Source organism: Somniosus microcephalus, chromosome 10 (assembly GCF_052327205.1).
Source record: "Somniosus microcephalus isolate GS21.2 chromosome 10, FLI_Smic_1.0, whole genome shotgun sequence".
Taxonomy (NCBI): domain Eukaryota; kingdom Metazoa; phylum Chordata; class Chondrichthyes; order Squaliformes; family Somniosidae; genus Somniosus; species Somniosus microcephalus.
Genome location: NC_140996.1, coordinates 184,817,545 through 184,843,740, shown reverse-complemented (window position 1 = coordinate 184,843,740; position 26,196 = coordinate 184,817,545). Strand labels below are relative to the sequence as shown.

At 48.5% G+C, this 26,196-nt stretch overlaps 1 protein-coding gene across 6 annotated transcripts in view; it reads right to left on the bottom strand.

Annotated features, from left to right (window-relative positions):
- The window catches only part of b3glcta (beta 3-glucosyltransferase a), a 330,362-nt gene that overhangs the window by 52,619 nt on the left and 251,547 nt on the right, over nt 1-26,196 (bottom strand). For all 6 annotated transcript variants that reach the window (XM_085999315.1, XM_085999319.1, XM_085999317.1 and 3 more), the window contains exons 6-8: nt 25,488-25,596; nt 24,847-24,983; nt 18,589-18,652 (exon numbers count right to left, since the gene is read on the bottom strand). In XM_085999315.1, coding sequence (XP_085855441.1) covers nt 18,589-18,652; nt 24,847-24,983; nt 25,488-25,596 — 310 coding nt within the window. The remainder of the gene's footprint in view (nt 1-18,588; nt 18,653-24,846; nt 24,984-25,487; nt 25,597-26,196) is intronic.

Below are 26,196 nucleotides of genomic sequence, written 5' to 3'. Positions count from 1 at the left end.
CAAAGTATGTATTTAATTGGTCCGCCATTTCTTTGTTCCCCATTATAAATTCCCCTGATTCTGACTGCAAGGGACCTATGCTTGACTTCACCAATCTTTTTCTCTTCACATATCTATAAAAGCTTTTACAGTCAGTTTTTACAGACTGCTCCTGCCTGCAGACTGGTAGCTGGTTGCAGCAATATTCTTTCAACAGCAGTCTAAAACTGTTTTAAGATGCACATCTTTTCAATGTCTGTTCTTCACTGCCGGCTGTATGCTGCACTTACAAACACAAACCTGTTGAAAGGACCTGCATACAAAGCATCGTGCTGATTACCTCTTTTTTAACTTTATTATTGCCCAGGTAAAGGGTATGTGCACAGAGCATACATGTAGGTGGGGCCTGTAGAATCCCTACCACCATTTTTTGTTAGTGGTTGCACCTATACCAGTTTAGACCTCTATAAATAAAAACAGGAAATGCTGGAAATGCACAGCAGGTCAGGCAGCATCTGTGGAGAGAGAAACAGAGTTAACATTTCAAGTCGGAGACCTTTCATCAAAAGGTCACCGAGCTGAAATTTTAACTCTGTTTCTCTCTCCACGGATGCTGCCTGACCTGCTGAGCATTTCCAGCATTTTCTGTTTTTATTTCAGATTTCCAGCATCCGCAGTATTTTGCTTTTGTATTAGACCTCTATAAATGTCATTCTTGAAATAAGTATGTGAGATTGGGCACTAACCATGAGGATAAGAAATTATGTCCTACACACATGGTGATACTGTGCTAAGATACTTTACCACAAAATTACAAGATAATTATGGCCCATCTTAATACACCCTCTGCTGAAGCAGTCAATTGTTTCTTAAACGATTGCAAGGTTTTTGACTTCTCTACTTTACCTGGACGCTTATTCCATATGTTGGTCACTCCGTGTGAATAAGAATGTCCTGATTGCAGTCCTAAAATTACTTCTTACTACTTTGAAGATAGTTCTAGTTCTATTCCCGCAGTTTAATTTAAAGTTAATATTCTGGTTAATTTTTTTTCTATACCCTTGACAATCTTATACACCTCTATAAGATCACTTCTCAGACACCTCGGTGTAGAATTTCAGTGGGGCTTCTCCCAAACTCAAGCTGTAACTTCAGCAGAAACCCCAAAGAAATGGTGTAAACAGCCATTTACTATGTATGTAATCTATATCTATGTCAAATTGTTTAAATAGTAATGGCAATGGCAATGTAATTATTTATAACTATTTAATACAAATGTGTGGTGATGAAATGCACTCATCGGTACACGTTTGTATCTTTTCTACATTTCATACTAACATAAAACAATTACTTACAAATGGCCTGTATGAAAAACTTGCTAAGGGATTTAAAGCTGTTGTCATTAAGTTAGATTGGTGTCTGTAAGGGGATTCTGTCTATTATGGAAACTAACTGCAGGATACTTACATTAATTGCTATCATATTAAGGCATCATTCAGTATTCTGTTATCCTAATGATTATTACAATGGGAATGATTGCAATGCCAAATAATTCTCATTTTACTTCCCTTGAAATATAAGCCTACATTAATGACATATGTGCAGTTACGTAAAAGGTTATAACTGATTTAGGGCAAGTTATTGGAAGGATTTTAAAGCTGGAAAGATATAGAAAGCAATGTTTAAGAGTAAGTATATAAACATCAGAGTTAGCGTAGAACCAATGACCAATGTCAATAAGATACCCAAAGGAAGATCTGTGGGTCACATGGTAGAGAGTTGGCTAGATAGACAATTTAACCATAAGTGTCAATGCAACTCATGAGATTTCTGGCCCTAACTAGGTTATAACTCTTAGGGGAAAAAATTCAGGTGTTTGCGCCTCCCATTAGCGCCTTAAGAGGGCGCCAATTGGGGCGCAAAGCAACTAGCTCCTGGGCGCGGCGATGTTTGCGCCGCTCGCGAAATTAACTAGACATTTTGCGGCGGTGCTAAACACTACTGCCACGATCTCCTGCGCCGGCAGATCGTGACGTCAGTTGAGTGTGCAACGCCCCATTAGCGCCCCGAACCGGATATTGACTGGCGCCCCCGCCTTACCGCCTGCCGCTAGCAATGACAGGTTGAGGGGAGCGTTTTGCTGTCAGAAAGGGACTGGGGGAGCGCTATTTAAAGGCGACCGCTCCCTGCCTTTTTTTGTCGGTGACATTTTTGCACCACGTATTCTGAGACAGAGAGAGAGACTTCTGGAGAGATTCAACGCTGTGTGAAGGAGTTTTGAGTACTGAGCAGCACTTTGCAGGTTCATTTTGATTTGCCCTTCCTTGCTCCACCAGTGCTCTGAGGTAGCGCCTCGCTCCTCGGCCTTTGCACCTTAAGACAGATGTGAAATGCCTGATTTAGCACTCCAATCATCTCCGGGGCGATAAAAGCCAAGTTTGCTGTCGGAGGTGATAATTAGCACCAGACGCTAAACTTTGCGCACGGCCGATAATGGCGCCCCAAACGGGGTGATACTGAAATTTTCCCCCTTATTGTCTTGTTTCTTGCTTTTTGTACCAAAATACATAATACACCTGAAAATTAAACAAACTTACGATAAACAGAACAATTTCTATTTCAAAATAACGATGCATCAGTACAATGAAAACCAATTCTTAATTTACCTTTATTTTAGTTGATTGTGATCTAGTTGAATGGGTTCTTTAATTATCTCCACTTTCCACAAAAGTCACAGCAATATGTAGGGAAGTTTCGCACCTTTCTGATCCCCCACCCACCCCATTTTTAATATCTTTTGCCAAAACAGCGATGTTAATTCCTAGTAAGGGATCATTAGAAGAGTCAGACTTAAATTAAGTGATATTGTTCATGCATTGCTGACAACGATCAATGGATTTAGACTGCACATACTATGGATTTTATGTTACGTATTAAAACATAATTATGAACTAATGAATCAACTAGGTAAGATAAATGCCATGTGTTATATGGATAATTGTCAAAATTAACAGTGAACATTTCAAGCGGGGCTGGGCATCATTAATGTATTCAGAATACATGTAGGGAGCATTTGTATGACTGTATGGATGCATGCGTGTGCCCTCCCAGAATCGAGGAGCATCGCTTCCTACCCACTGCTTGCCAGCGGCTTTTTTAATGAAGCCCGGGCCTCAAAATAGCTTGGCCAATTACACGTCCATCTTGGTCGCTACTGTAAAATTGCCCCCTGTCTTTTCTGAAAACTATGGGGGAAAAATTCAGTTGGTTGCGCCTCCCGTTAGCGCCTTAAGAGGGCGCTAAGCAACTAGCGTCCGGGTGCGGCGATGTTTGCGCTGCTCGCGAAATTAACTAGACATTTTGCGGCGGCGCTAAACACTACCGCCACGATCTCCTGCGCCGGCAGATTGTGACGTCAGTCGAGTGCGCAACGCCCCGTTAGCGCCCCGGACCGGATATTGAGTGGCGCCCCCTGCCGCTAGCAACAACAGGTTGAGGGGAGCGTTTTGCTGACAGATAGGGACTAGGGGAGCGCTATTTAAAGGTGACTGTTTCCTGCCTTTTTTTGTCGGTGACATTTTTGCACCACGCATTCTGAGAGAGAGAGAGAGAGAGAGACTTCTGGAGAGATTCAACGCTGCGTGAAGGAGTTTTGAGTGCTGAGCAGCACTTTGCAGGTTTATTTTGATTTGCCTTTCCTTGCTTCGCTAGCGCTCTGAGGTAGCACCTCGCTCCTCGGCCTTTGCACCTTAAGACAGATGTGAAGCGCCTGATTTAGTGCTCCAATCACCTCCAGGGGCGATAAAAGCCAAGTTTGCTGTCAGAGGCGATAATTAGCGCCAGGCGCTAAACTTTGCGCACAGCCAATAATTGCGCCCCAAACGGGGCGATACTGAATTTTTCCCCCTATATCCCCAAACGTTATACTCATTTCAACCTTCCTGATTTAGACAGATTTCTGATATTCCCATCACAGGGTAGTTCCCGACTGTCACAACAGACTCCAGTTCCAGTATCTTATTTCTAATTCATCTGTTTGTGCATATATGTCTGATTATAGATTAGACTCCTCTCACGTCCCCAGTGTCTGCTTATCTCCTATTCCTGGTCTTCATTTCGTTTGTCTCTCTCTGGGCATCTGTGTCCATACCTACCTGTTTACTGCCTTCTACCCTACAACCTGTCCCAACTAGCATTAGGGTTACCAACTCTCATTGGACATATTCCTGGAGCTTTCATCCCATGAACTCCTGCCTCCAAATGCCCTGCCCCACACTCCCGTAATTGGTTGCCCGACACGTCCACCCTCATCCACCTTCCTACACCTATCGGAAAGTGAATAGACTCTTCATTGCACAATTGGATGATCCTTCAGTCAGTCAAAAGCACTTTCTCCCCCATGTCCGATATTTTTTATAACTAATTGAAAAAAGTGTTCAAAGATTCTTTTAAATCAATTTTTCTTCTGGGTTACTCGCACCAATGTCCTGGAGACTAGTCTTTAATTCCTGGAGACACAAACTCATCCCAATACACAGCTCAGTGGTATTTCATCTTCAAACATTATGTAATCATCCAATCATCTGCAGTACTACATTAGCCTTACTTCAAAAAATGAACGTGTCTGATACTGCAACCATTGCACATTAATCTGTAACTTTTGGTGAACGAGGGGGGGGGGGGAGCAAGGGAAGGAATAATTCAGCTGATTTTCATGTTACTATAATCCCTTGCTGTACAGCAGGACTATTATAAATCTTTTTTATAATTTTTTTTCCTCCATTCATTTGCAGCTCATGAAACCTGTGTGTTAAATTATCATTTGCAAAATAATTAGATTCTAACAACTGGTTTCTGAAATTGATGTGTTAAGAGTATTTCAGGACTCATTTTAGAAATAGAAAGGTTAAATTGGTCTTCAGTGAAAGTGCAAAATGGCAAATAGCAAATTGGCAGCCCATTTTACACAATGAAGTAAATGGAAAAGAAAATTGGACAGGACCCTCTAATGAGGAAAATTTTCCCCATTATTCTCTTTTCTTTCTAGACTGAAAGTCTTCACAACAAGGACACTGGATATAATGAAAGACAATGAGCCCGTTGTACAGAACACACACATTAGCGTCTTCCAAAAGCAACATCAGACTTTAATTGTGGAACATATCTGCACTGGGCGTTAAAATATAATTGAAATGATCAAGCTGTGACAAAATCTATTTTAAAATAATACAGTTAAAGGGGAATTTTACAAATTTACTCTCCTGGCACAGAGCTTCACCTGCTGGGAGCACATATTGGGAATTCAGGCAGGTCAGCAGGAATTTCCATCCATTCATTCTATTGGACAGAATATCCTGCTAACCCTATGCCTGAATACTCAATATACTCAATATATACTCAATATATGCTCCCAGCAATTGACGCTCTCCACCGTGAATATAAATTTGTAAAATTTACCCTGCATAGTCCATGAAAAGAAAGTTGAATTGACATTAATTTTTTTTAATTAATTTGTATAACATTTAGTGTAATGTCCGAGTATAAATAATACACGGACTGCAGGAGAACAATAAAACAGGTATTTACTTGAACAGAGGGTAACTTAAGACTGAAATACAGAAGCCTGCTATGGCTTTATTATACAGGGGTGGTCACTGCCGGTACTGCAGTATAGAATCAGTTCTTCTCTTAAAGGTACATACACAACAATTCCTCCCCTTTTAGATAAACAGTACATAACATTCATTTAACAACTAAATAATAACTAATTACAATTACAATTTTCTCTGTACTATATACATCAACTGAAATAATCATTTATAAGTTCAGGCTTTGAGGAGGCTTCCTGATCCTGACTGGATAGCGCCTTTCTCGAGTATCCTGTTCTTGCGGCGGAGTTGATTCTGGTTCATTGTCATTGGTTGGTTCGTCAGCTTCCAATACCACTGCTTCTGAGGTAGACGCAATCTGTACTTCGGGTTGATTACCAGGTGCACCTGCTCATGGTATGGGTTTGGCTTGTTCCTGTGACTCTAGAATCTGGTCAGCATGGCGTCTCACGATGCTCTCTCCAACGTCCACTGTGTACATTAGTGGTCCCTGCTGTGTGCATATCGTTCCTGGCTGCCATTTTTCTGTTCGGTAGTCGTGGGCCAAGACTGGTTGCCCTATCTTGAAGCTCCTGGTTGGCTTCTCATTTATGTGCTGGAATTGCTTATCCTCAACATCTCGTCTTATGTTTGGTTTGAGCAAATCCAGGCGACATCTTAGCCTTCGGTTGAAGAACATTATGGCTGGAGCTTGGTTGGTGACTGCATGTGTCGCATTCCGGTAAGCAAACAAGAAATTATCCACCTTGTGTTGTAGTGGTATGTCATCATTATGCATTGCCTTTATGGCCTTTTTAAAGGTCTGAACAAACCTCTCAGCCAATCCATTTGTGGCTGGATGATATGGGGCAGATGTGTAATGCTTCACCCCATTAATCCTCAGAAACCTCCGGAAATCCTCTGACACAAACTGTGGCCCATTGTCGGAGCAAATCTGTTCTGGCAAGCCATTCCTGGCGAAGATGGTCCGTAGGGCTGCAATAGTTTTCTCCGTGGTGGTGGAGGACATTTTGATGACCTCTGGCCATTTTGAATGGGCGTCCACAGCGATTAGGAACATTGAGTCCATAAATGGACCAGCAAAATCAATGTGTACCCGTTGCCATGGAGATGAGGGCTACTCCCATGGATGTAGCGGGGCCTGTGGTGGAGCGTTTTGGACCTTCTGGCATCCTGTGCATCTCTTGGTCATATCCTCGATTTCTTTATCGATTCCCGGCCACCACACAAACGCCCTGGCTAGGCTCTTCATTTTTACCTCTCCCAGATGACCCTCATGAAGCTCATTGAGCACCCTATCTCTCAACTTGGGTGGAATTACCACTCGGGATCCACACATCAAGGTCCACCGGCACACTGACAGCTGTTCTCTCCTAGGCGAGAATACTGGCAACAGTGAGTCGCCATGTGCTGGCCATCCCTTCACCGTCAAATCATAGACCCGAGAGAGTGTCGGGTCATTTCGGGTTTCCTTCTCTATACTTGAGTTTGTAACAGGCCGATGATCAGTCAGCAGGGTGGATTTCTGCCCGTGCAGATAGTGATTGAACTTCTTCACCCCCCACACCAGGCTGAGGGCCTCCCTGTCAATCTGGGCGTAGTTACGCTCGGCTGCGGTTAACGAGCGCGACGCAAAGGCTATTGGCCTCTCTGAACCGTCAAGGAATTTGTGTGACAGCACCGCTCTGATGCCATAGGGAGACGCATCACATGCCAACCGAATCGGTAGTGTTGGATTGTAGTGGGCCAATACTTCTTTTGAAGTGATTAGGCATTTACATTTCTGAAAGGCACGCTTACACTCATCACTCCATTTCCATGTTACTCCAGTTTGCAGCAGGGCGTTCAGTGGGTGCAGAATTGTAGATAAATTCGGCAAGAACTTATGGTAGTAGTTCACCAACCCGAGGAACGACCTCAGTTGCGACACATTTTCTGGTGCTGGAGCCTTGACTACAGCCTCAATCTTGTCCGGCGACTTATGCAACCCTTCCTCATCAATCATGTGGCCACAATACGAGATTTGTCTCCTGAAGAACTCGCATTTGGGACGGTTGGCTTGTAGCCCATATTCCTGTAATCTCGTGAGCACCTGCTCCAGGTTGGCAAGGTGTTCACTGTCATTTTCGCCCGTAACCAGGATGTCGTCCAAATAACACTGGGTCCCCGGGATCCCTTGCAGGACTTGTTCCATCGCCCTCTGCCAAATAGCCAGGGCTGATGCTACCCCGAATACCAGTCGATTGTACTGGTAAAGGCCTTTGTGAGTGTTTATCGTGAGGTATTTCCTAGACGCTTCTTCCACCTCCATTTGTAGATACGCTTGGGCCAGATCAATCTTTGTAAAGCGTTTCCCTCCAGATAGTGAGGCGAAAATATCTTCTATCCGTGGAAGTGGATATTGTACTGTGTGCAGGACTGGGTTCACAGTTACCTTGAAGTCCCCACAGATGCGAACCTTCTTCGGTTCCCCAGGCGTGCTGCTCAATGATTTCTTCATTACAGGAACGATGGGTGTGGCCCACTCGCTCCAGTCCACCTTGGACAGCACACCCAAACGCTCCAGACTCTCCAGCTCTGCTTCAACGGCTGGGCAGATCGCATAAGGTACCGGTCTGGCCTTAAAAAATTTTGGGTTTGCGTTATCTTCGATTTTTATCGTTGCCGTTACTCCTTTTAGAGTCCCAAGTCCTTGTTGGAACACCTCTTTCGCGTCAGTTAGAATTTTTGACAGTCGTCCAGGTGTGATGTCGCCATCCTTTTTGTCAGTCACAGTTAGCGCCTGAATGGAATGCCAATCCAATTGTATTTTTCGGATCCATTCACGTCCCAATAATGGTGGTCCTCCATCTGGTAGTATATATAGATACAGTTTCTGTGTTTCCTTGCCGTTGTATTCAACTGGCACCCTTATTTTTCCTCTGGGGTAGACTTTTTGCCCCGTGTATGTCTTCAATACAATGGACGTGTCCTTCAAGGGTATGTGTGAGAATAGCCGCTCATAGTTTTGTCGATTCATGACAGTTAGGGCTGATCCTGTGTCCAATTCCATCTTTACTGGGGACCCTGCTATCATGAGGGTGACCCAAATGGTTCGGTGATCCTCCTTTGCGATCACGTTGTGTAACTTTAGACAACTTAGTCTCCTGCTCCCGGAGTCATTATCACTCTCCTGATCTTCCGAACTACTGTCTGTCAATTTCTTTACTTTCTTGTACTTTTCCTTAGTAGTTCTTGTAGTGTTGGTTTTCTTTCCCGACCTGCAGACTCTTGCTATGTGTCCCATTTTCCCACATTGCCTGCATACTTTGTCCTTAACCCAGCAGTCCTTCTGATCATGGGTTGTTCTGCCGCAGTGATAGCACTTTTCTGCTCCATACGCCATTTCGTTAGCGCTGTATTCCTGTGGTTTCTGTTGTATTTCCGCAGCTCCCCATGCTGCTGCTTCGTAGGATACTGCCACGCTGAAAGCCTGTTCTAGCGTCGGGTCCTTTTCCGAAAGTAGTCGTTTCTGGGTTCCTTCGCTCTGGAGCCCGCAGACAAACTTATCCCGCAAGGTGTCTGCCAGTCCTGCTCCGAAATGGCAGTGCTTCGATAACTTGCGTAGTTCCGTAAGATAGTCAGCATTGCTCTCATCTTTGTGCTGGTTTCTTTTATGGAACTTGAATCTTTCTGCTATCAGCAGCGGTGTAGGGTTTAGGTGTTCCTGTAAGATATTAACAATCTCTTCAAAACTTTTCTCCATTGGTTTAGCTGGGGTGATTAAATTCCGCAATATGCCGTACGTTCGCGCGCCCATCAAATTTAATAATACCGACGCCTTCTTTCCATCGGCCACCTCATTTGCCTTGCAGTACACTTCAATTCTTTCCACATACGTGGTCCAGTCTTCTACCTCATTGTCGAAAGCAGTGATACTGCCACTCTTCGGCATCTTGAGTGATTTAAAATGGCACCTCCCGCGCTTTTTCTTCTTCCCCAATGGAATAAAATGGCGCCTCCCGCGCTTTTCCTTCTTCCCCAATGTAATAAAATGGCGCCTCCCGCGCTTTTCCTTCTTCCTCTTGCTGCCACGCTGCTCCTAGCGTTCTACAGGGTAATGGCGGCGACCCGCGGCTTCGGCGCATATCACTTTTCCTTCCCCTCGTTCTATCCTCTCCACGCTGCCCTGTTCTTGAGCACCGACCGCGCCCTGTGCGCTCCACCCTATCTCTCTCTCTCTCTTCCTCCCGACAATGCTGCACGGCCCCTTTGCAGAGCCGCTCGATCGAGCCCGAGCCCGCCGCAGTCCGGAAGGGTCAGTGCACTACCTGCTACCAGCACGACTTGCTGGAACACCTCGACTGGGGAGCTAGGCCCAGCTCTCCACAGCCTCCCCTGCAACTCTCCGATGGATCCCTGGGCGGTTGCCCGCGGTCGACGCCTGCCGTTCTGCCTTCGACCTCCAAGAAGCTTCTCTTCAGGGAAAAGATCCCCGTGAGGTGATGCAGTACTGCAGGTGAGTTCGAACCTGCCCGTCGCCAGTGTAATGTCCGAGTATAAATAATACACGGACTGCAGGAGAACAATAAAACAGGTATTTACTTGAACAGAGGGTACTCTTTTATTTGGACCCAAAAAAAACCCAATTCGACTGTAAATAAACAAAAGTTCAACTAAAGCTTAACAAATCAAATTAAAATGTGGTTTTCCGTGTTGATGATGCACTCCAGTCCCCGCGGCGTCCACCGGTCGCGGAAATACTCAAGCGCACCGGCGGACACCGCGTGCTCCATCTCCAGGGCCACCCGGGCGCGAACATGGCCGCGGAAGAGATGCAGGCAATCCGGCTGGACGACCCCGTCGACCGCCCGCTGCCTGGACCAATTGATGGCTCTTTTAGCCAGGCCCAGGAGCAGGCCCACAAGGAGGTCCTCCAACCTGTCCGCTCCCCTCCGCACCGGGTGACCGTAGATCAAGAGCGTGGGACTGAAGTGCAACCAAAAATCGAGGAGCAGCCCCTTCAAGTAGTGAAAGAGGGGCTGCAACCTCTCACAATCCATATAAACGTGAAACACGGACTCCTCCAGGCCGCAAAAAATGCAGGCGGCCTGGGAGTCCGTGAACCTACTTAAAACCTTATTGCATGGGACCGCTCCATGCAACACCCTCCAGGCCAAGTCCCCGATGGAACAAGGGAGGACTCCCGCATAGAGAGCCCTCCATTGGGGACCTCCGCTACCGCCGGTCGGCAAAACGCCACGCCAAGGCGTGTCCGGACGGTAGACGAAGATGGCAAAGTGGAGAGTGTGCAGGAGCAGCCCGTACAGGAAACCCCTCCGCGCGGAATGAAAAGGCACGGAGGGTATTTCCTCGAGACGGCTCAAGTTGTGAGGCGCCGGTTCCCGAGGGGAGTTTCGGGGCCGGGCGCCGATGAGGAATTCCGTCCGAACGGGGGTAAGCTCGGACGGGATCGCCCCACATGCTTGAGCCGCCTCGATACACCTAGTGGAGTCGGGGCCCAGTGCCGCTTTTACCGATTCGATGGTTTCGACCGCGAGCTGGACGTTGGCCCAGGACAGGCGCCGCGCCAGCTCCTCCGGCGCCATCCAGCCCGCTCCTCCGCCATCGAGCAGGTCCCCGACTCTGGTCACCTTGCCAGCCACAGCCCTACCCTCCGCCAGCCGCCCGAACCCGTGTTCGTGGAGGTGCGGATTCCTGAGCAGCGGCTCCCGAAGGAGAGCCGCCGCTCCTGACGGGGGAGAGCTCCGCCTGGAAGCGACGTAGTTCCAAACCCATAGTAGTTCCTGGTAGAAGACAGGCAGCTCCCGCAGGCCGGCACGCCTGCTGCCCACTTTCGCAAACAGGAGCTGCGTGTCGTAATTGAGGCCATGCAGCTGGCGGAAGAAAAACGTCGCCAGCGCACACCATCTCGGAGGATTCTCGACGTACAGGTATCTCTGCAGCGTCTGAAGACGGAAAGTCGCAGCCTGGGTGCGAAGGCACACCAGCGCCTGACCGCCCTCCCTAAGCGGGAGACACAGAACCGCGGCAGAGACCCAGTGCTTCCTTTTGTCCCAGAAGAAGTCGATGAGCTTCTTCTGAATCTTGGCGACAAACGCAGGGGGAGGGATCAAAGTGACCAACCGGTACCACAACATGGCGGCCACCAGCTGGTTTATGACCAGCGCTCGACCCCTGTAGGACAACACTCGGAGCAGTCCTGTCCAGCGTTCTAGGCGAGCGGTGACTTTGGCCTCCAGCTCTTGCCAGTTCGCCGGCCAAGCGTCCTCGGCAGGGCTAAGGTAGACTCCCAAATAGAGGAGGTGCGTGGTGCTCCAGGCGAAAGGCCTGAACTCCTCCGGCAGGGAGTCCACCCGCCACTGACCCACCAGGAGTCCGGAACATTTCTCCCAGTTGATCTTGGCGGAGGATGCGTCCGAGTAAATCTGCTGGCATTCCCGCATCCTCCGCAAGTCAGCGGGATCCGTGACCGTGAGGAGCACGTCATCGGCGTAAGCCGAGAGGACCACCTCCACGCCCGGCCCTTGCAGAGCCAGTCCCGTCAACCTCTTCCGCAAGAGGCGCAGGAAAGGCTCCACGCAAATGGCATATAACTGACCGGACATGGGGCATCCCTGACGCACCCCCCTCCCGAAGCGAAGGGGCGCCGTCAAGGACCCGTTAACTTTAATCAGACACTCCGCGGCGGCGTACAGAAGTCGGATCCGGGCGACGAAATGCGTCCCGAACCCGAATGCGCGCAGAGTCCCGAAGAGATACTCGTGATCCACCCTGTCGAACGTCTTCTCCTGATCCAGGGAAAGGAAGGCGACCGACAGACCAGCCCTCTGGGAGTGGTGGACCATGTCCCGGACCAGATGGATGTTATCGTGGATGGTCCGGCCCGGGACCGTGTAGGACTGGTCGGGGTGGATCATGTGGGCCAGCACGGTGCCAAGGCGAGCAGACATGGCCCTGGCAAAGATTTTATAGTCCGTGCTGAGGAGGGAGACCGGGCGCCAGTTCTTAAGGAGGCGGAGATCGCCCTTCTTAGGCAGCAGGACAATGACCGCCCTGCGCCAAGAGAGGGGCATCTCCCCGGTCGCCAAACTTTCCCCCAGGACCCGCGCGTAGTCGCCCCCCAAGACGTCCCAGAACGCCCTGTGGAACTCCACGGTCAGCCCGTCCAGCCCCGGGGACTTTCCCCTAGAGAGCTGGCGGAGGGCGCCGGTCAGCTCCGCCAGACTTAGCGGAGCGTCCAATTTTTCGGCGCCCTCCGGGCCAACCTTCGTCAGGTCCTCCCACAAAACTCTGCGCGCATCCTCGCTGGACGGATCCGGAGAGAACAGAGCCCCGTAATAGGCGCGGGTCTCCGCGCTGATTCCCTCCGGATCCGAGACCAGAGATCCGTCGTCGGCCAGCAGCCCCAAGAGCTGCTTACGGACCCCCCGTCTTTTTTCCAGCGAGTAGAAGAAGGGGGAGCTGCGGTCCAGGTCCCGCAGGAGCTGGATCCGTGACCTCACGTACGCGCCTCGGGACCCGACGAGCTGCAGGTCCTTCAGCGCGCCCTTCTTCTCTTCGTACACCTTCCGCAGGGCCGGGTCCTCGACGACCTGACCGAGACGGGACTCCAGGTCGAGCACCTCCTTCTCCAACCGCCCGACCCAGGCCTCCCGCCTCTTGGTCGACCCCTTCGCGTACTCCTGACAGAAGAGACGGATGTGAGCCTTGCCCACATCCCACCATAGCCTCAAGGAGGGGAAGCCCCCCGCTTCCTTCTCCAGTCGGCCCAGAATCGACGAAACGAATCCCGGAACCGTGCGTCCTCCAGCAGCAGGTTGTTAAAATGCCAGTACACGGATCCCCCCCGCGCGCGCAGCGGAGCGAGCTCCGCCCACACCAGGTGGTGGTCCGTGCACGGCACCGGCCGCATGGAAGCTGCCGGAACGCAGGAGACGAACGCCCGGGAAATGTAGAGGCGGTCGATTCTGGACCTTCCTCCCCCAGACCTCACGCTAGTGAAGGCGCTGGAGTCGGGGTGGAGATTTCGCCAGGCGTCCACCAAGTCGAAGGACCCAACCAGGTCCCTCAACTTCTCCATCGCCGCCGGGCTTCGCGGGGGACCCGAACGGTCCCTCGCCTCGAGGGTGCAGTTAAAATCCCCCCCGAGGATGACGCACTCGCCCACGTCGATGGAGCCCAAGAGAGCGGACACTTCTTCGAAGAAGCGCACTTGCTGCGCACTGGTCTGAGGGGCGTACACGTTCAAGAGATGGAGCGGCACGCCCCCCAGGCGAACAGTGACATGGAGCAAGCGGCCCGGCAAGTGCTCCTTGACCCCCAAGATCTCCGGCTGAAAATGCGGGGCCAGCAAGATAGCCACCCCGCTGGAATTGTTGGAGAGGTGACTCATGCTGACCCCTCCTTGCCACTCCAGGAGCCACGTGGCTTCGTCTCCCGGAACGGTGTGGGTTTCTTGCAGGAAGCACACCGCATACTTCCCGTCCCGAAGGACCGAGAAGTTATTGAATCTGCGGCGCGCCTCCCTGCTGCCGTTGATGTTGAGGCTGACTATGGTTATCTTCATGTCAGAAGCATAGTGCAACCTCTACCTACACCTAACGGGGCGAGGAAGCGCAGCCGCTGGTCCGCCGCCACTTCCTCAGCAGCCCAGTGAGAAACGTTGTGAGCCGACGCAGCTCGAGCGGGTTCACACCCTCGTCTGCGCCCAAGATCTTAACGGCGGCGCAGACGGAATCGATGAGCAGCGCCAGCTCCGACCACCTGTCGAGGGCCAGCCGGACCTTATTGCGCTGACCCAGGCACGTGGCCATAAAATCCCGGAGTTCCCTTACGGAAATGAGGGGAGACTCGGCAAGGGGCACGAGGTCATCCATCGCCACGTCGGCGCTGGAGTCCGAATCGTCCTCCGTGCCCATCACCGAGTCCCCATCCTCCTCCAGGGGGTCGTCACCAGCGGCCGACCCGTCCGCTGCGCAGTGCGAAGCGAACGACTCGGCCGCGCCAGCCAGCCCCGCCTCCGCCCGGATCCCACCCCCAGGATTGGCGGCAGAGGATTTCTCCCTGGGCTCCTCTAGGGGTGCCGGGCCAGAAGACGGCGGCGGTTCAGAGCTCCCCTCCGCCTCAGACGTCGGAACGACCGGAGAAACCGGGGAGAGAACAATTTCCAGCTCCTCCAGTAAGTCCGGCATCAGAGACGCAGCCAGGGGGCCATCCTCCTCCCCGCCACCAACCTCCGACCCAGCGGACGGGGGGTTTTGAATTAAAAGCTCTACCAGGACGAGCATCCCCTGGGAGACGTCCGGGTCGCATTGGGCGAGCTCATTATCCTCGAGCTCGCCCGACCCAGCCCCCAGGCTGCCCGACCCGGCGAGGGGTAACGACACCGATAAAAGGTCAACTTCAATTACTGCCGCGGGTTGTTCCGCAACCCCCCCCACGGGCAGGGTCTCATCCCCATCCCCGGGAGTGACGTGCTGGACAGACACATCTGCCTCAGCCTCCCGAGGGACAGGCGACCCCTGCCGATCGCTGATGATGACGACAGCGCTGGGGGGGCGGGGGGGCGCAGTACCCGCGGCGGGCGACGACTCCCCCTGCTCAGAGGGACCTTCCTCCTCCCGGTCCTCCTCCTCATCCAGGGGGTCGCGCCTTCTTTTTAGCACGGAGGGAGCGAGGGAGACCTCCATGTCTGCAAAGGCCTCCTCCTCGACTCCCTCCGGCGGAGCAGGTTTGTCGGGTTCCTCGGGCCCGAGCCCGGCCGCAGGTATTGGCATTACCGCTGCGGCGGTTGCGGCCACAGGCTCGGGCACGGGGCCCCTCCCGCTCACATCTGCCCTGATCAACTCCGCGAGGAGCGCGGGTGTAAGGGGCTCAAGGGGCAAGGGCTCACCATCCACGGGGGGACCTGCCCTAAGGTGCTTCTTTTTTCCCCGCGCCTTCTTTCCGGCCGGACACGCTCCCTCCCCCCCGCCGGAGGCCTTGGTGGCATCGGCCCCCGACGTCAACCGCGCATCAGACGTACTTGACGCGCGGGCAGATCCGGGGGGAAGGGCGGCGGCGGCGGCGCCAGCCTCGGCCGCACGAGATGATCCGGCGGCCTTGGAGGCAGGGCATTTCCTCCTGATGTGCCCCACCTCCCTGCAGGCATGGCACCTCACACCGTCCGACGTCCAAAAGGCGCGGTAGGCGGTCCCCTCGTGGAGGACGACGAACGCCCCTTCAGTGTCCTCCTCCCGCGCCAGCTGGATAAACAGCTGGCGCCGGAAGGAGAAGACGTGGCGAAGGCTGGCCTCCCGGAAGCCGAGCGGGATGGGCGTGATCCCCGACCTCACCTCCCCAAGTTGTCGCAAATGGGGAAGGAGGAGCTCACCAGGAACATAGGGCGGGACGTTGGAAATAATGATCCTCTGCGCGGTGGCCTCGAGAGGATCCACCGGCAGGAAGGTCCCGCCCACGGTGAGCCCCTTGGCGACAGCCAGGGACACCGCCCGCTCCGACCCCATGAAGAACACAGCCTTCCCATACATTTTCGAGGCCGCGACGATGGCTGAGGGGCCGACAACCCCAGCCATGGCCTTGACGCAGGCCTCGATGGTCATAGTGGGGTGAGTGTAGCTCTTCACCCCAAGCTTTTTTGTTATTAATCGAAAAGGTGACGGGGCAGCAGGAACAGCGGGAGCAGCTGTGGTTGTGGCTACCACTCTCGCATAGGTCCCGGCTGGCCCCGCCACCGGCGAAGATGCAGTCGCCATTCTGGGGTGCTTTTTTTAAGGGCTACACTCACCCCAAGTCACAGGCCTGAAGGTGTTAATGGCCTCGGTGTATATATATTTTTTTGTCCTCTATTGAGCAGAGGGAGCTGATTAAAATGAGGACACACCTCTCTCCTTATTGATTTAAATTGGGAGAGGAGCCCTCGCCCCTCTGCTCAATTGGCAATTAATAAAATAGATGAAACTAAGGTGCCTTAGAAAGACAGGCAGAGAGAGACAAAGAGAGAGAGAGAGGTGGGGGGGTGGGAAGGAGGGAGGCCGCAAAGGGCAGTGTTGCCACTCAGGATGGTGGGTGGGTGTAGGCAGGGTTGCACTCTCCGATGGAAAAAGTCTTTGGTGATGGTGGTCTTCTGGCAGGGGGAGAAGACGTCTTCACCTGGAAAAGCTGGAGAAGCCCAGGCTTAGTCCTGCAACAGGTATTAACGATGTAATTAAATTAAATTAAGGACTTCACCTTGGGCAGCTCCAAGCTCTCCCAGGGCAGGCAATAGAAGGGATGCTAATTAGTGGTGTGTGTGGCCTAGCTTTTAACAAGAGCACACACACACACTACACCCCTTGATGATCCGGCCTTGCTTCTTCTTTTCTCCCCCACCTAAAATACAAAGTCTTGGGAGAGTGCCCCAAATAACACCCACCTGTAGATGTTCCGGATGAAGTTTTCTTCCCTCCTTTCAAGCAGTTGGTTTCTCTCCCCTCTCTCCCTCTCCTGAAGTGGAGGCCAAATTGGGGAGGCAGTGATAGAAAGGCCTCTCCCCTGGTTGATGTTGATGTAGGCCTCCTTTCTCCTTCTCCTCCTCTGTCCTCTCTCTCCAGGCACCTCAGTTGATGTAATGATGGTGGAGTTGGTGGTGGTGGTCCAACGTTCTCCTCCTCTTCCTGGTCAGGGGACCACCACTTTAATCCACTCTCCAAAGTCTGGCTGCTCCCTCTGCTCTTGCTTGCAGCTGAACAGAGGGTAACTTAAGATTGAAATACAGAAGCCTGCTATGGCTTTATATACAGGGGTGGTCACTGCCGGTACTGCAGTATAGAATCAGTTCTTCTCTTAATGGCACATACACAACATTTAGTTTGAAATCAAATCAGATTTAGTGATGACCAGTATCAGGATTTTGAAGTTACTGTATTCTAATGACAACAGAAGGGCTGTTGTTACTCATCAATGCTCAGTAAGAGGAAATAACTCTGAACACTCTGACAGACTGCACATCAAATGGTGTTAAGATAGAGTTCACAAAAATGGCCTCTCACTGAACACCATAATAACCCATACTTAACAGAGAATGAGACTCACTGTACGTCACAGACTCATTACTCAAACGGACAGCAACTGAGATTGACTGTGTTATAAATCTCATCAAGAAACTACTTATGAAATAACGCTGGACGGCCAGCTGGTGGCGCTGTCCAAGGAGTATAAATACTCGGGCGTGGGCCCCAGCTTTCCAGGGACATTTTGTAAGACAAGGTGCTAGTGAAATACAACTAGACCTCCATGTTCTGAAACAAGTTGATTAAAGCCTTGCTTTATGCTCAAACCAAGTGCGTAGTGAGTTTTATTACGTCAGACTGTATATCACAGATTCATAACTTTTACCGAGATATAATGAGGCTTACTGTACATCACACAGACTTATATATAATGGAGAAATATTGTACATCATGTAGACCCATAGCTAAGAGACAGAATAAGAATCATTATATATCATATGGACTCATACATCTAACCGAGTGATTAATGCTTACTGTACATCACAGATTCATAGCTAACAGACCAGAATTGAGGCACATATCTCTAGCAGAACGATGACGACTCACTGTACCTCATAATAACAGCCTCAACAGAGAGACTGAGATTCAATAGTGTTGGGTTGAGATTTCATGTGTTCATTTTGCATAGGATCTTGCCAGTTGGCAGAGAAGGATAGTTTTTATCCCATCAACCTGGCTGCATTCAAACCCAGGTCCTACATTAACATTTTGTGTTAACCAAATGATGTTGGGATTTTAAAAATCTACATTGTACTAAGCAGTACTTAGCTTGTTTTACAACAAATAGTATCTTTTAAAAAAAAAATTACACCACACAGATAACCTGTGGGTATGAGGGAAGTTGAAAATAATTAAAACATTATTAATTACTATAATGCGTGGAAGAGCTGCAAATAATATCAATAATTTGCAGCAATTTGCTAAACACAATCTTAACTATCACATACCTCATGTTTCAAGTCTATAGTAAAATCTGCGAAAGGCTTTTCAATCCTCAATTGTTTTGCAAGTCTGTTAGTGTAACAGAGGTGAAGAAAAGTTAATTTCGGACAAAACGGATTGAATTATAATACATCATTGAGACATAGCCAACATTCAGTGTATTGTAATCATCCCTGACAAGTGTGCTGGATTAAATCATTTTCTTACAGTCAGTGGTGTTACTGTTAGAGCTTCAAAGAGATAATAGCAAAGGATCAGCTGAAGATGACTCAGCAAAAGTTAATTGCACACAAAACCCTTCAAGCACAAACTCAAAATATAACTGGTAATTTATTGTTTTCTGGTGAAACTTTAAATTAAATTGACAGCAGTATTTTCTCCTTTTGATGTACATCAGAATTCATAGCCATGAAAAGAAAAAAATCAGTACTTTTCTTGCACCACAGGGACTATAGCCAGCTATTAGGAAATCAAGAGTGCAGCTCAGCACCCCTGACTCGCAGCCCGCATGATTTTCTAATCATTAAAATCAAAGGATGGAAAATTATGTGGGCGGTGAAACTAGGTGTATGGACTTCTACACCCAAACTCTTGATTGGCATTCATGGCCCGCAAAACGTAATATATAGACTGGCCCCTTTGTGGTCCTGCATCCAGTGAGACATGTATTTCGGGACCCAATTTATAACACTAGATTCTTTGATTTGCTTGGCACCACAGGCACCAAAATCCACCCAACATCTGGTCAATGTTACAACTGTTGGACAGCAAGTCATATAAAACTTTTATTTTAAAAACTGACAGAATTAAAAATATTTCTCATGTTATTAACATGAGATGGCAGCTTTGGTGAACATAATTGAATGAGATTTACAAGATGACCATACAGAACTATATATTGAGCTGTCAGGGTTATCAAATTACAATAATGATGCCAAACACATCATAAACTAAGCTTTCATGGGTGTGGCCCGAATGCCATAATAAATCCACACAATAAGATAGTAGAACAACTGAAATTACTGCTAACCCACATAGAGCTCTGAATGATCCGAGTGCCGTTGAAATCCAAAATGTTGGGAGCAGCCATCTTGCATTTTAGCAGAAACATCCCACTTTTGAAAGAAACTATACCAGTGGTGAGGGAAGACATTATAATCTTGGATTAATCATACTAAAGGATTTTTAAATTAACATGATGGCCACAAATATTTAGAAGATGATTGACAGACTGCATCATAACATATTCAGCAAGCTGGAGTGCAGAAGTAAAAACTGTTGTATCCGTGTGTTAATGGAGACACGGAATGCAGGAGCTGGTTTAACAGGTGTTTACTGAACAAAGTCTGGAGGTGAACTAAAAGATACAAGACACTATACAGGCTTATATAGCCCGAGTGGCCACTACCGGCATTACAGTACACAGGGGCTCTTAAAGGCACATACACCACAATTCCTCCCCTTTTAGACAACCAGTACATAACATTTTAAGTAATCATTAATTAACATGTTTACAAGAACAATAATCTACACATTTGCTGCAGTTAATCAATTATAAGTCAGTCTCTCTGGAGGCTTCCTGACTCGGTCCGGATAACGCCTCGGTGGTGTAGTAGTTTTCGGTGGTGTAGTAGGTTCTTTTGGCAAGGTCGATTCGGCTTGAATGCCAGTGTCGGGTTCATCTGGTTCCAGTATCACCGGATCGGAGGTAGATACTATGGGTATCTCTGCTTCATCATTAGGCGCATAGAGTTGTGGTGTAGGTTGTCCCTTTTCGGATGACTCTATGATCTGGTCAGCATGGCGCCTTATTATGCTTTCTCCAATGTCCAGGGTATACATCAGCGGTCCTAGTCGTGTGCAAATAGTTCCAGGCTGCCATTTCTCGGTACGGTAGTCCCGGGCCAAAACTTGTTGACCTATCTGGAAGGTTCTAGTTGGCCTTTCATTCATGCCTTGAAATTGCCGGTTCTCTACGTCCCTTCTGATGTTTGGCTTGATCAAATCCAGCCGGCATCTTAGTCTTCTATTGAAAAACATCATGGCGGGAGTTTGGTTTGTAACCACGTGTTGCATTCCTGTATGCAAACAAGAAGTTATCTACCTTATGCTGTAGATTTATGTCTTCATTACCCATGGCCTTTATGGCCTTCTTGAAGGTCTGGACAAACCTTTCAGCCAATCCATTGGTGGCGGGATGGTATGGGGCGGACGTGTAGTGCTTAACCCCATTGTTTTTTTAAGAACTTCCTGAATTCTTCGGACACAAATTGCGGTCCATTATCAGAACAGATCTGTTCAGGCAGCCCATTCCTGGCAAATATGGTCCTTAATACTGTGATGGTTTTTTCCGTGGTGGTGGAGGACATCTTTATTACCTCCGGCCACTTGGAGTGTGCATCAACCGCGATTAAGAACATTGAGTCCATAAATGGACCAGCAAAGTCGACGTGTACCCTTTGCCATGGAGATGAGGGCCACTCCCATGGATGTAGAGGGGCTTTTTGGACCTTCTGGCATCCTAGACAGCCCTTGGTCATTTCTTCGATGTCTCCATCGATACCTGGCCACCACACAAACGCTCTGGCTAGGTTCTTGATTTTCACTCCACCCAGATGCCCCTCGTGAAGCTCCTTTAGCACTTTATCCTGGAGTTTGGGTGGAATCACCACTCTGGATCCACACATCAAGGTTCCTCGGCACACTGACAGCTGTTCTCTTCTTTGCGAGAATGCTGGCAATAGTGGTTTGCCATGTGCTGGCCATCCCTTCACCGTTAAATCGTAGACTCGTGAGAGAGTCGGGTCATTTCTCGTTTCCTTTTCAATGGTAGAATTTGTTACTGGTAGACATTCCACTATGGTTGAGTGGAACATCTCCACTGGGTCCACTGCAGGTGCCTCTTCTACCGTTGGCAACAGTAGGCGCGATAAACCGTCAGCATTTCCATGCTGTTTTGATCCTTTGTATTCTATGTCATATTGGTGTGCCTCTAGGAAAAGGGACCACCTCTGTAGCCTTTGCGCTGTCATAATGGGAACGCCCTTTTTAGGGTTGAATATGGAGACGAGGGGTTGATGGTCAGTCAACAAGGTACATTTTTGTCCGTGTAGGTATTGGTTGAATTTCTTCACTCCCCATACCAGGCTGAGTGCTTCCCTGTTGATCTGGGCATAGTTACGCTCAGCTGAGTTCAATGAGCGTGACGCAAAAGCTATCGGCCACTCCGAGCCATCAGGGAATCTATGCGATAATACCGCTCCTACGCCGCAAGGGGATGCATCGCACGCCAGTCTGATTGGCAGTGATGGGTTGTAATGAGCCAAAACTTCCTTGGACGTGATCAAGCCTTTGCATTTATGGAAGGCACGTTTACAGTCTTCGCGCCATTTCCAATTTACTCCTGTTTGTAGCAGTTCGTTAAGAGGGTGCAGAACAGTTGACAAGTTTGGTAAAAATTTATGATAGTAATTTATCAATCCCAGGAACGACCTTAATTGTGAGACATTTTCAGGTGCTGGGGCTTTTATGACCGCTTCAATTTTTTTCAGGTGACTTATACAACCCTTCTTCATTAATTATGTGGCCACAATATGATATTTGTTTCTGGAAAAATTCGCACTTGGGGCGATTTGCTCGTAGGCCCCGTTCTCTCAGCCTAGTGAGCACCTGCTCCAAATTGGCAAGGTGCTCGTTGTCGTTTTCTCCTGTTTCAAGGATGTCGTCTAGGTAGCATTGAGTCCCCGGAATCCCTTGCAGGACTTGCTCCATAGCTCTTTGCCAGATAGCTGGAGCTGATGCTACTCCGAAAACCAGTCGATTGTACTGGTACAGGCCTTTGTGTGTGTTTATCGTGAGATACTTTTTAGAGGCCTCCTCAACCTCCATCTGTAGATATGCCTGTGCCAAGTCAATTTTGGTGAAACGTTTCCCTCCGGATAGTGAGGCGAAAATATCTTCTATCCTCGGAAGAGGATACTGTACCGTGTGAAGGACTGGGTTTACAGTCACCTTGAAGTCCCCACAGATGCGAATTTTTCTCTGTTCTTCAGCTTTATCATTATTCAACGTTTTCTTCATGACCGGGACGATGGGTGTTGCCCACTCGCTCCAATCTATCTTGGATAACACGCTTGCCTTTTCCAAATTCTCCAGCTCTGCCTCGACTGCTGGACGAATTGCGTATGGCACCGGCCTTGCCTTAAAAACTTGGGAATTGCCACATCTTCCACTTTTATTGAGGCGGTGGCGCCTTTCAAGGTTCCTAGTTCCTGTTGAAACACTTCTTTGGCGTTGGCCAAGATGTCTTTTAATCGTTCAGGTATGACGTCATCATCATTTTTTTTCTTACTGGTCACCGTCAGTGCCTGAATGGAGTGCCAGTCTAAACGTATCTTCCTGATCCATTCACGTCCCAACAGCGGTGGACCACCATCTTGCAGAATGTATAAATACAACTTCTGTATTTCCTTGCCGTTGTATACAACAGGCACCCTTATTTTCCCTCTGGGGTATACTTTCTGCCCCGTATATGTTTTCAAGATAATGGATGTGTCTTTCAAAGGTATATGCGGAAATAGCCGCTCGTAATCCCGTCGACTTATGACGGTCAGAGCTGATCCTGTATCTAGCTCCATTTTAACTGGGAGCCCCGCTATCGTGAGGGTAACCCAAATGGTCTGGTAATCTTCTTTGGCAATTACATTATGTAATTTGAGACAGCTTAGTCTCTTGTTTCCGGAGTCGCTATCGCTCTTCTGGTCTTCGGAGCTACTGTCCGTCATCATTTGTACCTTTCTGTACTTTTCCTTATTGATTTTTTTTCTGTCAGTGGAGTTCTTTTTTCCAGATCGGCATACACGTGCAATGTGTCCCATCTTTCCGCATTGCCTGCATGCTTTGTCCTTGACCCAGCGGTCCCTCTGGTCATGGGTGGATCTGCCGCAGCGATAACATCTCTCGAAACCCTGTGTCATTTCATGGGTGCCGAAGTCCTGTGGCTTTTGCTGTATCTCTGCAGCTCCTCTTGCTGCTGCTTCGTATGATACAGCCACACTGAAAGCCTTGTCCAGTGTCAAATCTTTCTCAGAAAGTAGCCTTTTCTGTGTTCCTTCACTTAGGAGACCGCAGACGAATTTGTCTCGAAGAGAATCTGCCAGTCCTGCCCCGAATTGGCAGTGCTTTGACAGCTTTCTTAATTCGGTGAGGTAATCAGCGTTACTTTCATTCTTGTGCTGATTCCTCCTGAAGAATTTGAATTGTTCCGCTATCAGCAGCGGTGTTGGGTTTAAGTGCTCCTGTAGGGTATCAACAATCTCTTTAAAATTCTTGTCCATCGGTTTGGCTGGAGTGATTAAGTTTCGTAGCAGCCCGTATGTCCTTGCGCCCATTAGATTTAGAAGTACCGATGCCTTTTTATCATCCTCTATTTCATTCGCTGTGCAATATACCTCCACTCTTTCCACATATGTGGTCCAATCCTCTACATCACTATCGAAAGCAGTAATATTGCCAGTCTTAGGCATCCTGAAAAAAAAATGGCGCCTCCCGCGCTTTCCTTTCTTCCCTGCCGAGAAAAAATGGCGCCTCCCGCGCTTTCCAACGCTGTTCTCCGCGGTTTTTATTTATACAGATATTTTTTAATAGTTGGAGACTCGTTCCCGCCGGACTCTCTGGGACTTTTCCCTCCCTCTGCTTGGTCCGAACGCCGACCTGCTTTGCAGCGCTGGCCGTCTCCCGAGTGCTCCACCCTCCGTCTCTGTTTGCCTCCGCCTTCGCTGCTCGGCCCCGCTGCAGAGCCAGCCGATCGAGCCCCAGCCCGCCGCCCAGGAAGGATTATTGCAGTACCTGCCACCAGCCCGGCTAGCTGGTGAAACCAGAGTTTTTTCTTTTTTTTTCTTCGACCTTCGTCTGAGGAATCGATCTCCTTGAGGTGCTGCCGAATTGCAGGTAAGTCCGTTTCCAATTCGTCGCCACTGTTGTATCCGTGTGTTAATGAAGACACAGAATGCAGGAGCTGGTTTAACAGGTGTTTACTGAACAAAGTCTGGAGGTGAACTAAAAGATACAAGACACTATACAGGCTTATATAGCCCGAGTGGCCACTACCGGCATTACAGTACACAGGGGCTCTTAAAGGCACATACACCACAATTACCAAGTCAGCTTAACCGTAATGTTGCTGTGATTACATTCCCAACACATTAGGAATGGTGAGGATTTACTGCAAATTAAAAAAATATTCTGTATAATCAGTCACCTACCTGTTGACAAGTGGAATGCTCATGGCCCAGCCAGCAGCAAAATCTGGATATTTAAAAACCATTGGATCTTCAGCAAAAGCGTAATGATGAATAATTGTAGATTGTTCATCATACAGAGCCTTTCCTAAGAACCACTCCTGTAACAAATAAATTATTATATATAGTTTAAAATAAAGGAGGTATCAACTCCAGTGAGTGTTTTAGATGTGAAAGTGACGGCCCAAATAAAGCACTTGTCTGAAAAAATATTATTGGTCAATAATGAACTATTTTTGAAATATGTATAAACTACGGAGGTTAATTAGAAACAACTGCTACTATATTTGCATGTTTATTCTATCAGACAGGTTTGAGGTGAAAAGGTTAATAAAACAGTCAAGTCTAAACTACAAAAGATGAACTTTGCATTTTGTCTGAAATTATAATTATAAAAAGTGCACTTTGGTGAGATTAAATATACAGAAATAATATATGTGATCTTCCCAAATCAAACAAATAGGCAAGCGAAATGTATGATAAATGTGGAATGATTATTTACGCCAATTTCTCACATCAGGTACAACTTGTTAAATTAAAAAACACATTGTTCAAAGGGCAACAGTAATCACTAAACTCCGAGTGTTTCTCATTCACTGGAATACCTTTGTTTTGTCATATCTACTAATGACCTCCAACAGCTTTGGTATTTGTATCCTTGTTTGTTCTTCACAAAAGAAAATCCAGGATTTCTTGCCATAAGTATTTGAAAGGCTAATGATAAATAAAAGCAGCATTAACATCAGAATAATACCCTGCTACTAAAACTAAATTACAGACATCACTAAAATCATCTCTCATTAGGTTCCAATGCTTTTTGGGCCAGCTGAATTCTGCCCAGCAAATCATTTCATCCAGTCTTTGAAGCATTTTTTCAATTATTTCCATGAACTAGATAGATTCCTGGGATGAGAGGGTTGTCCTATGAGGAGAGATTGAGTAGATTAGGCCTATACTCTCAAGAAACATATAAGATTCTGAGGGGGATTGACAGGGTAGATACAGAGAGGTTGTTTTCCCTGGCTGGAGAGTCTAGAAATAGGGGCATAGTCTCAGGATAAGGGATCGGCCATTTAAGACTGAGATGAGGAGGAATTTTTTCATTCAGAGGGTTGTGAATCTTTGGAATTCTCTACCCCAAAGGGCTGTGGATGCTGAATTGTTGAGTATATTCAAGGCTGAGATAGATTTTTGGACTCTAGGGGAATCAAGGGATGTGGGGATAGGGCGGGAAAGTGGAGTTGAGGTCGAATATCAACCATGATCTTATTGAATGGTGGAGCAGGCCTGAGGGGCCGTATGGCCTACTCCTGC